This window comes from Amblyomma americanum, chromosome 6 (genome assembly GCF_052857255.1).
Source record: "Amblyomma americanum isolate KBUSLIRL-KWMA chromosome 6, ASM5285725v1, whole genome shotgun sequence".
In the NCBI taxonomy this organism is placed as follows: domain Eukaryota; kingdom Metazoa; phylum Arthropoda; class Arachnida; order Ixodida; family Ixodidae; genus Amblyomma; species Amblyomma americanum.
In genome coordinates, this window is record NC_135502.1 from 81,551,282 (window position 1) to 81,564,595 (window position 13,314).

Below are 13,314 nucleotides of genomic sequence, written 5' to 3' on the forward strand. Positions count from 1 at the left end.
TGTCTCTCGTGCGTTTAGCGTCAGAGCGCAAGCTTTTATTGCTTAGATACGAATGCAGACATGAACTTTTTATGACTATTTGCGAGCACAGCTATTGCACGTCTTTGTGCATTTAGCTCGCTTCCATACACATGGCTTAAATATTCAGTAAATGTCAGCTTTTCATTTCATTTCATTTTATTGCCTTAAAGGCCCCAAAAGAGGGGTGTTACATAAGAGGTGGCAACAATTAAAAGCACATATTCACAATAGCAGGAAAGTTTTTTACATTTTCAGCGAAAAGACGTGGGCAAGTTATGATGGCAACGTTGATTGGAAGGCCGTTCCAGTCTGCGGCTGCACGATGAAAGAACGAATTAGAAAAAATGATGGTGCGTGAGCGCGGACGGGCAACTTGTAGGTGATGGCTGGTGCGATGAGGTATGCGTGCTGTGAGAAGAATATAAGGTGCGATGTGCATAGGGCTGTGGAAGAATTTGTGAAATAAAGACAGGCTGGCAATGCGACGGCGGAGCGATAAGGGCGATAATCCAGATGCTGTTTTTAAGGAGGAAGCGCTGATGTCGTAAGAGTAAGATGAATGAATGAAGCGAGCAGCGCGATTTTGAACAGATTCGAGGGCATTGATGAGGTATACTTGATGAGGATTCCAAATGGGCGATGCAAATTCTAGTTTGAACCTGACGAATGACTTGTAAGCTAATAGCTTTACATGTTGGGGAGCATGGTGAAGATGGCGCTTGAGGAGAACTAGCGTCTTGTTTGCTGACGATATTATGACGATATTATGGGCAGCATTGAAAACTTTCGTATGCCTGTTGATATAAAAAGAGAATGTGCGATGAAAAGCGGTTCCGACAGTTCTGAAGCGCCATATAAGGAAAAGAGAGCTGAAGCACGGCCCCGCTCACGGTGCTAAGGTAGTAGAACTGCAGGCTCATGTCACGAATTTAGCGAGCGTTTCCTTTAAAGCTCGACCACACTGTAGCCACCATTGAGACGATTGTTGTCTTTAAACATTCATCAATTTTTTTAGTGTCTGCCTTGGGAAGATTCTGATTGTAGACACTGCCTTGCAGTTTAACCCGCAAAAGTTGCTTTTTTTTTAATTTTGCTGGCATTCTCAGGAAATGAGCCACTCCCGGAAGCTTTTTCGCCATATTACAGGACTTGAAAAGTGTCCTGTCTCAAGTGTCTCCGCTGCAGTAAAGTCGTGATGTAGGGCTACACCACACGTGGTGTTAATTGTTCCGTGTACTTTTTTTTTAACATTGAAGAAACCAAAATCGGGACCCTTTACCGGGTTCTGTGATATCGAAGAGCGGGCACCCTCCCAGTTTTAGCAAAATGTTGGCGATAACGAAATTTTTCCCCTTTTAGCTGCCTGTGCTATAGTAAAACAAACCCTGCACTCGGCTGCGACAAAGATCAAATAACGTAAAGGAGAATTTTCGCGTTTTCTATTGACGTAATTAAATAATAATAATAATAATAATAATAATAATAATAATAATAATAATAATAATAATAATAATTGGTTTTGGGGGAAAGGAAATGGCGCAGTATCTGCCTCATATATCTTAGGATACCTGAACCGCGCCGTAAGGGAAGGGATAAAGGAGGGAGTGAAAGAAGTAAGCACATTAAATGAGCAAAATAGAATTTCAGGGTGACTGTTATACGTGTGAATAAAGAGGTAGTCCTGGATATCTGCAATGAAAACTATGCATTCGAGCCCCCTCATAACGGCCGCAGTATAACGAACGCCCACATTTGCATTGCTGGGTCAAAATAACCATTAGGAAAATGTTACTGCGTTTCGGATACAACGAAAACTCGTGATTGAATGACTCAGTAAGAGCGAACCGCGAGACGATAAAGATTCGTCTCCACTATAAAAGAAACTTGCCTTTTCCGCAGTCACGAATACTGAAGAACGTCTCACCGCCCCCTGACAACATCAATAAAAAGATAGTTAAGCTAGTTGATAAAGCACTGATTGAAGTATCAACGTTTGCTTAATTTCTTTTAGACCGTGTATATTGTTCTTTTTTGTTTTAGCAAATAAAAGCTTAATTTTATAGCGGCTGTCCTGAAGTAGCTTTCATCGCTACGCTGTTTCCTCAAAAAAAATCCTAAAAAAACAGCTCGATATTCCCCCCTGCTGAAAACGCCGTCGCTCAAAATAGCAATGAAAACACTTCCAGTTCCGATCAAATTGCACTGCTTTACTAAATTCTGTCAAAAACGCATGCCTTGAAAGACGACATCTGCGCCAGCGGAGAGCACAAGCTTCGTTTTACCGGCCTTCTGTGCACGAGCAACACCGGCAGCGACCGGTGGCTGCGCTTTATTATCGGCAAGTCTCGCCAGCCGGTGCTCTGGGAGCTATGTTCTCGTTCGCACATGCAGCCACGACATAAAGGTATGGATGTCGCGCGGCTTCTTTTTATTTGACTAGCGAGCGAGTTCGCATAAGTTTATATGGAGGATGAGGATCCACGGCCTGTTTGCCCAGTGACGTGTCTGGTCCGACCATGACATAGAAACAAAATGAAAATGGGAAGGTCATGTTCGGGCTCGACAACTGTGCGGCGCACCACGTGCCGCCATCCCTGACGTTTGTGATGGTGAAGTGACTTTCTATGCTCACGACGACGACGTTGAGTGAATGAGTGGTGGTTGCGTGAGTTACCGCCAAGCCTCAGACCTTGAGTTCCTATGATTGGAGTACGTCCTTCGTAGAGACCTTCGTAGAGACCTTCCTGCTAAACCTTTTTGATGCAGGTGCGGGGTTGAACTCCGCTGCCGCAAGCTTGATCTTTACATAGGCCGCAGTCTTGGCATCATCTCAGTGTCTACCGGAGTGTATTCCGCTACGCCAACAATGCCGACAGTCATCATGGCCCACCCACGAAACCCCAGAACTTCATGCGAGACAGAAAATATTGATCTCAAAGACTGACTCTCGCTTTATGAGTCCGTTGGCAAACAGAACAGGTGGGACGCGACACTCATCCTCGCCAGCGTGATTTTCTATCCGGTCGGAAGCGCGAGGCTTTAGTTTGAAACCCACGAAGAACTGACCTTCTGGGTGGTATGCAAACAAAAGTTCCCGGACTTGCTTGGTGAGCCTATTGGACGGCGGCTCGTCGCAACGAACAAACTTTAATATCGCGGCGAAACGTTTGCAGAGTCTTTCACATCCTATATTCAGGACGTTTCGGCACTCTGCAGGAAAGCTTAGATAGATGCGCTTGAGGAAGCTTATTGGGACACATGCCCATAGATATCGCCGACGATAATTTCAACCTCCTGCTCTGTAAGGAGGAGTGCTAAGCAGTCGATTACGTTTTACAGGTGTGCCCAAACACTCGAGCATTGCCAGTCGTTTAACGGGCTATCGGCGCTCCTCTTACAGGAGCTGTTCGCACAGGAGATGTTCAGGAGCTTGCAATTGCGGTTGACTTGAAAGAGCGACTGCATAAACAAGCACACAGTTTTCCCACGACGGCTCGAGCGCAGTGCTTTACATCTTTCGAGGCCTCTCTAACCCTCATAATTTGTTCTCAATGGAGTGGAGGCTACGGTGCGAGGTTATTCCTGCCAAACAGTTTCTTTCACCTCTCAGAGACCATGCTGAGAGACGGAGTGGCCTAAGACGGGCGCCGTGACAAAAGTGGAACCTGTACAGGGGCGTAGAGTAAACATGCTAGAAATCTAATAAACATTTAAGTTGCTGTTGTCGTAAACGTTTTTGTTTTCTCAGAGAAGTGAGGAGAGGAAAGAGAGAGAAAAAAGAAAGAAGGGTGCGGCTCCTGCGCGCTGCGTCAGCCGCACTTCACGTGGACGAAGTGGCCTCAGCAACGGCTGACATTGCTCGAGACCTAGTTACTCTGTAAAGAACATCTTTTCAGTGCAGTTGTCCACTCTGAAAAACTCTAGTAAGGACTAAACACCCGGATTAGACCCGAAAATGTTTGTCTGCTGTGCTTCCTTGCAGCAGTCTTAAAAAGTTAGCAATTTAGAAAAAAAAACGAGGAAACTTTGGTTCCTGCATACCAATGAAAATTACTTTTTCGAAAAACTTCTGAAAAAAATATGCACCAAATGAAACATCGCTGTCTACAGAGGGAGCGTTCAAGCCTTTCACTAGGGATAGACGAGCCAAATTTCTTGAACCATGCACTATGAGCTCTGGCTAAGACTCTAGCCAACTGTTTAATATTATCATTGTTCAATACCTGTTATGGTCCTGCTCTTTCTTTCTTCTTATGGCCACGCTGCTCGTGACCGTGAGAAGAAGCAGAAAAGAAAGAAGAAGAACGTGCTGGCTCTCAACGGTCGCAGGATGCCACGCAAGTCGTCGCAAAAGGCAAGCTGGCTACCGCGTAGTACCTTGAAGCACTTAGGATTATGTGACTGACCATGGCGAAATACGCATAAGGGTACGATTAAACCTCACGGGCAGTATTCCCTTCATTACGAAAGAATAGCCATGGATCAGAACAACATGACGTCTTTTCCGAATCCGTGGGCCATGCAGCTCTTGCCGCATTGTTAAACGCTTCCGACCTCGCCACTCATACACCGGCTCAAGAGCGCCCCAGATTGCATATGTTGTTTGCAGCCATGCTCAAGGAACAAAGTCGTAGTCTGCGGGCTAGGCCATGGTGGGAGATCATGCCATTTTTTCCACTACGCAAAGTTCACTGCACGCAAAAAGATCGGCAAGTTTGGCTACTATGTGAATCACGAATGTGCATGCGAACGTACAGAGGGTAACGCAGCGGACTGTTCTAAAAAGTGTACTGACAGCTGTTGTCTGTAAATGCCCCACTAAAGCCTGCAAATTATGTTTCCAAAAGATTCACAAGTTATTACGGGGTTCGGGACGTGCTACTGATGGAACCCCAGTGTGTGTGTTAGCTTTCCCGAGCGAAATACTTGGCACTTCTCCCCCCCCCCCCCCTCTTTCCGCTCATATAAAGGAGAACAATCAGACCAGCCGCAACATCACGGTACTGTGCAGTCCTCAGGGAGCTCATACTCCAGCCATAAAGATTTTTACAGGAAATGCACTTATTTAGCCGAAATCTTTCTAAATAAGTCGCACTAACTGTTTCCCCCTCATGGACGGAAGATATATACAATCACAAAAGGATTGCATAAATTCGAAGCACGTACTGGCTGTACTAGTAAATTCAGGGTTGATTTAGCTAGATAGGTAACACGAATTTAATCCCATGTAATTTTTTGAGCTAGCAAGCTGATCCTTATAGATCTTTGATTGTACAAATTTTCAAGGTGTTCGAGAAAGGTAGTCTAAATGAGCTGCTCTGCTGGGATTCTGCACAAGAATGCTTGTGTAAAGTTCCGCACTCTTAATTGCACAAGCTCTTCATCGGAGTTTGTCTCAGCGCATATATGTGAGAAGATTCGAACATAAAATGAAGACGGTGCGAAGCCTCACGCTCAAGAACAGTGCTAATAGCGGAATGCGTGTCGCAGCGTCCTGCCCAGCCTAGTGTATAATGTCGGTGTAGTTATTGAACGTGCAAAGAAGTTGATTAAAAATAAAACAAAAAAGATTAGCACTCTGAAAATAAAAAATGAAACGCTCGGCTTCATTGTACAGAAATGTTAGTAACTGCCAAGAAACATCATTTTCTACGCAATCAAAAAAAAGGATTGCTTGCTGAATCAGTGTACACTTTGTCGGAATGTATTGCGATGGTATACACTGTCTATTGGCCTCCATTACAATCAGAAATACTGACCTTGTGGAAATACGACACACAGCCACATGCTCATGCAGTGGCTTGGGGTTCGGTGAAATTTGGTTTGTATTTAATGAAAAAGCCTTATGGCAATGCCTCCGAGGATCCCATCTCCCTGTTGCCTTTCGGTTTGGCAATGAATGTTTGGTTTATCCAAATTCTGCTGATCAGTACTTCCACAGGGAAATTTCATGCATTCTTTCCGTCCTTCGCAAATACCTAAAACTCCTTATGGTCACAGATGAGATTTTTAATGCATGTCACCAATGGGTGTCCCAACTGGAGTCTTGATTATTCTGTGCTTCGTAAATGTATATGTACGAGCCGAAAATTAATATACTTTTGTCGCGATAGCAGTCGGCAGACTCAGAATTTGACCAGAGAAGTATTGTGCATCACTCCCTGTCCAATATCATGAAGAAATTGATTAAATATGGCGTCCAGGCAAGCTCCACAGTGCGTATCGATAGACTAAGCGCTTAATTCGTGTGCCGAGCATTTTATGAGCCCTGAAGCCGCGCTCTTATTCAACAAAGCCAAGAAATGCCGGTAGATATGGAAAAAACAAAGCAGATAAAAAAATTAATTCCTTTTTTCCAAGGCGTTTCCCAGAGTAGCCACATTCCACATGAACAGTCTTTTCTCTGTCACGGACAATGACATCAGCGTAAAGACGTCGCGTTTGTCTGTCCGGCTCCAAAAACAACCATCATACATTAGTCGGCAAAGCAGTTTGGAAACGACAACGCAAGCTGCAGCACCAACCTCCGGGAGTGGTTAGTGCAAAATGTGTCTTTTATAAGATCTTGCTCTCGTGCTGCGGCGACAAGCCGGCATGCATATTGTAGAGTTAAAGGATTCCAGAGCATCACAGGGTATTGCAAAGTACTCAGAAATCTCCCTTACATTGTCATCGTATGAGTGCGTGAAATATTTCAGTAATGTCGGCAGTTTCACAATATGTACAAAACCATGTCTGATATCATCGAGGCAGCTGTAGTTGAGCTTCAAGAGGAGTGGAATTGCGTAAAATTACTGTCATTTCTTTTAGAGCAAAGACAGATGCTCTCTTCAGAATTCCGCGCAGTTATAACTAGTAAACACAAGTAACTATTTTATTTTTTATTTTTTCATTCCGCACTAATGACTCCATAAACCTAAGCAAATGTAGTGATTCGTTTGCGTCACGCCCCCTTCGTGTGCCCCTCTGTTTCGTACTTCCTATTTTGCCAGAAATAGAGCTCCAACTCGCCCTAATATACACCCTGTCAGAGCAGTAGAACATGGTCAGAAATTACTGAGAAACGTCTGTTGCACTGCTCCACAAGCCACTTCAAATCCTGCTTTCTCAGGCAAAAATTTTTTAAATTGAACAACTGTAAGGCACTGTTACGAAAATATTGAAGGCAACAGCCCATTATTCCGATATATAGCGAAATCTCTTTTAAAGTGTCTCGAGCGATACCATCGAACAGTTCAGACTGCCATACAAAACCAAGAGGGGACGCTTATGAAAATAGCAAAAACGGGAATAGAAGAAAAACATACAAGACTGCCGTGAGGTGATCTGCGGATATATTGAATTTTATAGTGAAATATTACATTATATAAAAAAACAGCGCTCATTAAACGGTTTCCCGCTCACAAATTCTCCTGTACAGATTTGCTCGGTACGAACGCTCCGATTTTCCAAGGACAAGCAATAAACCGGCGCAATGTGCTAAAATTCACCCAAAAAAAATTAAAAGCTAAACAAGCTTCTTCATATATACTTCGCGACATAGCGGAAGCAGTATAAATGTGCCATTCATATCAGCTTCGAGATCCTAATGATAAATTGCATTTTTTCTTCGCAGAAAAAAACCTTTTCCGCTGCTGAGAGCTTAGGAGGACAACAGAAGCCTCCAGTAGATAAGCCAAATATAGGCTTAGATGATGCGAATGCGAAACTGACGACAACAGGCACCGCAGTATCAAAGCATCGGGATTCCAAGCGCAAAAGCAGTACCAGGACAAAGCCGTCTTCATCTCTTCTGTCACCCCCGGAAAGTATGTCACCTGTGACCGCAGTGTCACAGGCCGAAGGGAAAGTACCAATTAGAAGAACAGGAGTCACATCGCCCGTCCACCACACATTACGGCCGCCCAATCTGGGGCCAATGGCTCAGTATGAAGACAATCCGCCGTTGTCTTTTGATAGCACACGACGCTCCGGTCTTCTAAGCCAATCGTCCACCTCCAGAACTAGCGCGACTTTGCAACATGGCCCGGAATCTCCCGACAGTTTCCAGCCATCTATCACAAAAAATGACCCCAAGCTACCAATCGGCGATTCATCTGGAGCACGTCTCATACCACCTACCAGCATTCCATTACTCCTTCGTGAGGTGCCTTCGCCTCCCCAGCTTGAGCAGGATCAGTGCATGTCACCCGGCAACGTAATGTTACTACCGCGGGACTTATTCTCTCCACAGGACATCATGTCACCGATGAACGCCGCCGGGAAACAGAACGAGACTCAGTCCTTCCTCGCATACGGCCCCGAGCAGAGAGAGATGTTGTTTTCCTACTTCGCCGTCTCGCTCACAGTGGTAGCCTTCTGCGCGCTCCTCACCGCCCTACTCTTCCTCACCGTGCCTGCCGACCCGCATGACATAGTGTGCACGACGGCCTCTTGCGCGGCGCTCGACTCCCTCCTGGAGGCGAGCGTCGACTGGAACAGGCCGCCATGCACCAACTTTTACGCGCACGTCTGCAGCGGCTGGGCGCAGTCGCACAACTTCTCCGTCTACCGAAGTCACTTGCACGAGTTCATCGGCGACGTGCATTGGATCCTGGCACGCGTCCTCGTTCCTTCCCACGCTCAAACGCCGCCACAGGTGGTCGCCGCCTTCTACCAGTCGTGCACGGCAGTCCTGGTGGACGGCGCTGACGAGCTGGCCCCATTCCGCCGCCAGCTGCAGATTGCAGGAGTGACCTGGCCACGTGTATTCGCCAAGTCCAACCTGATGCTCACAGCGGCCTCTGTGTACGCCACATTCCAGGTGACGGCTCTACTGCGCATACGAAGCTCCGTACGCAATTTGAGCAGCGTACTGGAGGTTGCACCAGAGGAAACATTCTTGCGCGGATGGCGTAGCACGCGCGATCAACTCTTACGCTCCGGTGCCTACGCGCGCTTCTTCCATGAGACCAAGGCGATATACGCCGGTAACGAAAGCTCGCCAGGCCATCTGTTCGACTACCAATCGTTTGTCCGTGTCGAGGAAGTCGTCCTGGCGACACTGCTGCAAAGAAGACCTAGAGCTGGTGAGAGTGAAGTCATAAACATCGAAGGTCTCGCTGAACTCACCAGAAACGTTTCCGAGATGTCGTGGCGAAAGGTGGCCGAAAAGCTGAGTCTTTCGCAGAGCGCGCGTGTCCTCATCATCAACACGGATTACCTCAGACAGGTTGACGAGCTCCTGGCCAGAGTTGGCGAGCGGCTCCTTCATTACTACCTCGGCTGGTGCGTGTTGCAGCAAATGAGGCGCTACGTAAACCAGGATCTCGCCAATAGCTGGTATGATTATGTAGGCGCCAGCGTCCGACCGGACCAACCCGCCGACTGGAAAGCGCACACCGATTGTATGCAGCTCACCGAGATGCTCGTGGGCAAGCTCACCTTCGGACGCTTCGTTCTGTGGAAGGTGGACGGCGAAGACCACGACTACGTACGCACCATGGCCGAAGTCATCGCAAGAGGTCTAGTGCAGCAGGTGTCTGAGAAAGCGCAGTGGAGTCATCAAAGAGGGAGAGTTCCGGTCGAGCTGCGCGATTTCCGTCTAGAGTTACACGTGGACAATATGAGGGTCGTTGAAGAGGCGCTTGGCCAACGTGGTCTCGCCAACCGCACTTCGCTTATAAGTAACTGGATGGACGTCGCCGCAGCCATGAGCATCATTAACGACACTTTCAGAGACCGGATTTCTACCACCTACGTCAAAGACCTCGTGGCAAGGGAGCGATACAGCCTTTTCGACAACACGAGTCATACGCTCTCATTGGCCCCGATGTTCGCGATGCTGCCGCTTTACAGGCGACAGCTGAGCGACACTGCCAAGTTCGGAGCCCTGGGAACGCTCTTAGCCAAGGCGTGCTTCGAAGTCTTCCTTGCCAAGCTCGTCAACCATTCGACTGCCCTCGACGAAGCTTTCCGAAGACTGCGATGCTTTGCCGAATCGGCTCAATACCGGAGCGACCATTTGGAGATCTACCATTCCGCCGCGTCTTTTGTCATCGCCCTAGACGCGCTGCGGTCTCTTGGGAGCACCGACTACAAGCGACTCCGAATGTTTGACAGCCTGCAGTCTTTCTTCGTTCTCATGTGTTACTTACTGTGCATGCCAAACACCTCCGATGAAAGTACCGTGTCTGAAGCGATCTGCAATGAGGCCGTCAAGAACAGCGAAAGTTTCGCCGTGGCCTTCCAATGCGCCCCCGGAACTGCAATGAATCCGGAGAAAAGGTGCCGCTTCTTCTAGAACAAATCTACGTTATCCAGTTTAATACTCAACAATCTGACTGTTTACGTGACGTAACTGTTGTTAAGCGTTCTGTGTATTCTTAGTGTACTGCGCTTCACCATGTATAGCATCGTTCACTGCCCCTGGGGAACCACCGAAATGGGATGACATTTCCCAGCCTTCAGATATCCTGTCAAACCATCGACCCGTGCGGCGAAAGCTCGACTGCCGTTGCTTTCTTCTTGTAGAAGTCCCACTGCCAAAAATAGTGCGACCTTAATTAAGTGCATGCGTTATCTGAAGCTTCTCAAATGTGTACCTTCTTATATCAGTCTAATTCCTGTATGCACTATTAACCCTTAGTGATTGCTTTGCTCACGTTCACCCATTTTTGTCATCATTTGAGGGCTCTGGCTCCCGTGCTGAGCAATGTCAAGTGAATGGAAACGCAAAGTACTGAATGACGCCAAAGCGACGTTTACACTTGGAAGTTTTTCTGGCACGTACAACACCGTTTATGTGATAAGTCTGACAATTGTAAGTAGAAGTCCCCTGATCATGGAAGTCTTGGTGTGCTTCATCTCGCGTCATGAGCATTTCTTGCTTACCCAAGATGGGCGGCCACTGCGTACGCCGGTTTGCAAGGGTAGCCTGCGCTGAATCTTGCATGGAACAAACTAAATTTACCGGCGCGGCAGCAGAGCCGCCTCGCTCCCCTGGCGGCGAAAGGCGAAAGGTTCAGGGGAGTGTGCAGAGTCGTGATTAGCCAGGTTAAACGCGCTTCGCGCGTAATAGTCTTCCGCCTTTGCAACAGCACTTACTTCTGCTTCACAGAAAGCTAGATGCCATTGCAGGTTGATGTGGAGAGTCGCAACATTCTGCATCATTCGCGACCACCGAAGAACCTCTCGTGAAATTTCATCGTTTCCTAGGCATGTGGTACGAAGAAGAGGGACAAATCGTGGATAGCGGCAGTCCGTAATGCCTGGTGTTCTATTTGCAGCAGTATCGGCTTCATTCGCATCGCGTAGTAGTGTTAGCATTCGTAGGCGAACCTTTGAGACTAACACAAATGCTGGCATTTCCCATTATCGACTCGCTCGCTGAAGGGGCGTGCGGACGAGGTGTTATGATTTTTGCATCTGCGATGGCACTGCGCGTCATTAGTAGACAGTATTACAGAGACTAAGAGAACGGAGAGTGTGTATTTTGTTTTTCTGCATTTCGAATTTGCGGTACAAAAACACGAAGCACGGAAGCGACACATTTTAAGCGCTGCGCATTTCGTTACTCCGCTTATGGAATTTGCGTTTTTTTTTCTTTTGAAGTGTTTTCCATTCCAAAATAGCCCTCCACAACACTTTCCGACAGTTATTGTTTAGCTGTAGCTAGTTCAATTTAGTGCGATAATTAAAGCGGCGTCAGCTGCTTTCTGAGCGTCCGAATACGCGCGGCCACTTTTCAGCACAGGTTATAACAGCTTAAAATCAACCAGCGATTCCTTACACTTAATGATCAGCAAAACGCCTCCATAGGCCGTGTTTAGATTTCTAGTGTTACCGTAGATCGCTGATTTTAATTTTAAATGTACTCTTGTAACATTATTATGATATTATTCTTGTGTATTCACGTATTTATTTGTTCACCCTGAGCTGTGTGGAAAGCGGCCTGTAGTACACAGACACCAAAATTATGGATTTACGGCCCATTGACCTCATCTTTACAAATATGACCTCCCGATATTCATTACTGGCTCCAGAAAGGCTGACCTGCGTCGCCTCGCAATCTGTATGTACGAGGACTGCAGCCTGACTAGTAACTATAACTTCGTCCGTGTCCTTTGCCTCATGTTCTATAGCCGGATCCGTAACCACGGTGGCGAAACGCAGTCTCTGGTCTTTCAGACTAAGCAGGCTTTCGCTCTGATCTTTGGCAATGCAGCTAGGCTAATGCACTTCCTCTTCACAACGGCAATTAATCTCTAATTCATCATCATTAGCCTGCCTACACTCACTGCAGTGCAAATGCCTCTCCCATATCTTTCCAATTAACCCCACCCTTGGCCAGCTGCGACCACCGTATATCCCCGCAAACTTCTTAATGACATCCGCCCAACTAACTTTCTGCCGCCCCCTGCTGCGCTCGCCTTCTCTTGGAATCAACACCGTTACCCTTATGGGCCAGCGGTTATCTTGCCTTCGCGTTACATATTCTGCCCAAGCCCATGTCTTCCTCCCGACTTCGACCAGGTTGTCACTAACTCACGTTTGTTCGCTCACCCATTCTGCCCGCTTCCGGTCTTTTCACGTTACACCTATCATTAGGCTAAACTTCCTTTTTGCAATGATGTTTATGGTTTATGAGGGTTTAACGTCGGAAAGCTACTCAGGCTACGAGGAACGCCGTAGTGAAGGGCACCGGAAATTTCGACCACCTGGGTTCTTTAACGTGCACTGACACCACCGCACAGTACACCGGCCTCTAGAACTTCGCCTTCATCGAAATTCGACCGCCCCGGCCGGGATCGAACCCGCGTCTTTCGGGGTCAGCAGCCGAGCGCCATAACTACTGAGTCACCGCGACCGAACTCTTTGCAATGATGTATTACTACTAATTATGCGCATTACTCTACTATGACGTCCTCATGGTTAACCGCAATAACTAGTACACGCATATATATCTCTGTCTGGCGATCCAGCGGAGCTACGCTGCGGCGAAGCGCGGAGCTCGGCGCAGAGACCACGACCACCTGTTTCTAGATACAGATTCCGTTGACAAGGACGCCGTTGCTAACCACCGGCAACAGGCAGCGAAGCTTTGGTTCCGACCAGCGTAGTAGAGCTTTCGCTTTAAAACGCAAGCTTCTGAGAGCCTTTGACAAGCAACAGCATAACGTTTCTCAAACGGACCTTTGCGCTGTCCCTTGTTCGTCGCACCGGCGCTCATGTTGCATAGGAGAAAAATGTCAATCTCATCTTATTGTTTTTAATGAACGATTCTTTGCACAAGGAAAACTAAACGCCAAGTGC

General features: G+C 47.2%; 1 protein-coding gene across 1 annotated transcript; it reads left to right on the forward strand.

The window, feature by feature from the left end:
- The first annotated feature begins 8,260 nt into the window (after positions 1–8,260).
- Positions 8,261–10,303, forward strand: LOC144095352 (uncharacterized). The gene has a single exon (XM_077629116.1). The coding sequence runs from the start codon at positions 8,261–8,263 to the stop codon at positions 10,301–10,303; it is 2,043 nt and encodes a 680-aa protein (XP_077485242.1).
- The last annotated feature ends 3,011 nt before the right edge of the window (positions 10,304–13,314 follow it).

Excerpts from the sequence above, each read along its gene's own strand:
- LOC144095352 (XM_077629116.1), top strand. The coding sequence starts at position 8,261 with ATGTCACCGATGAACGCCGCCGGGAAACAGAACGAGACTCAGTCCTTC.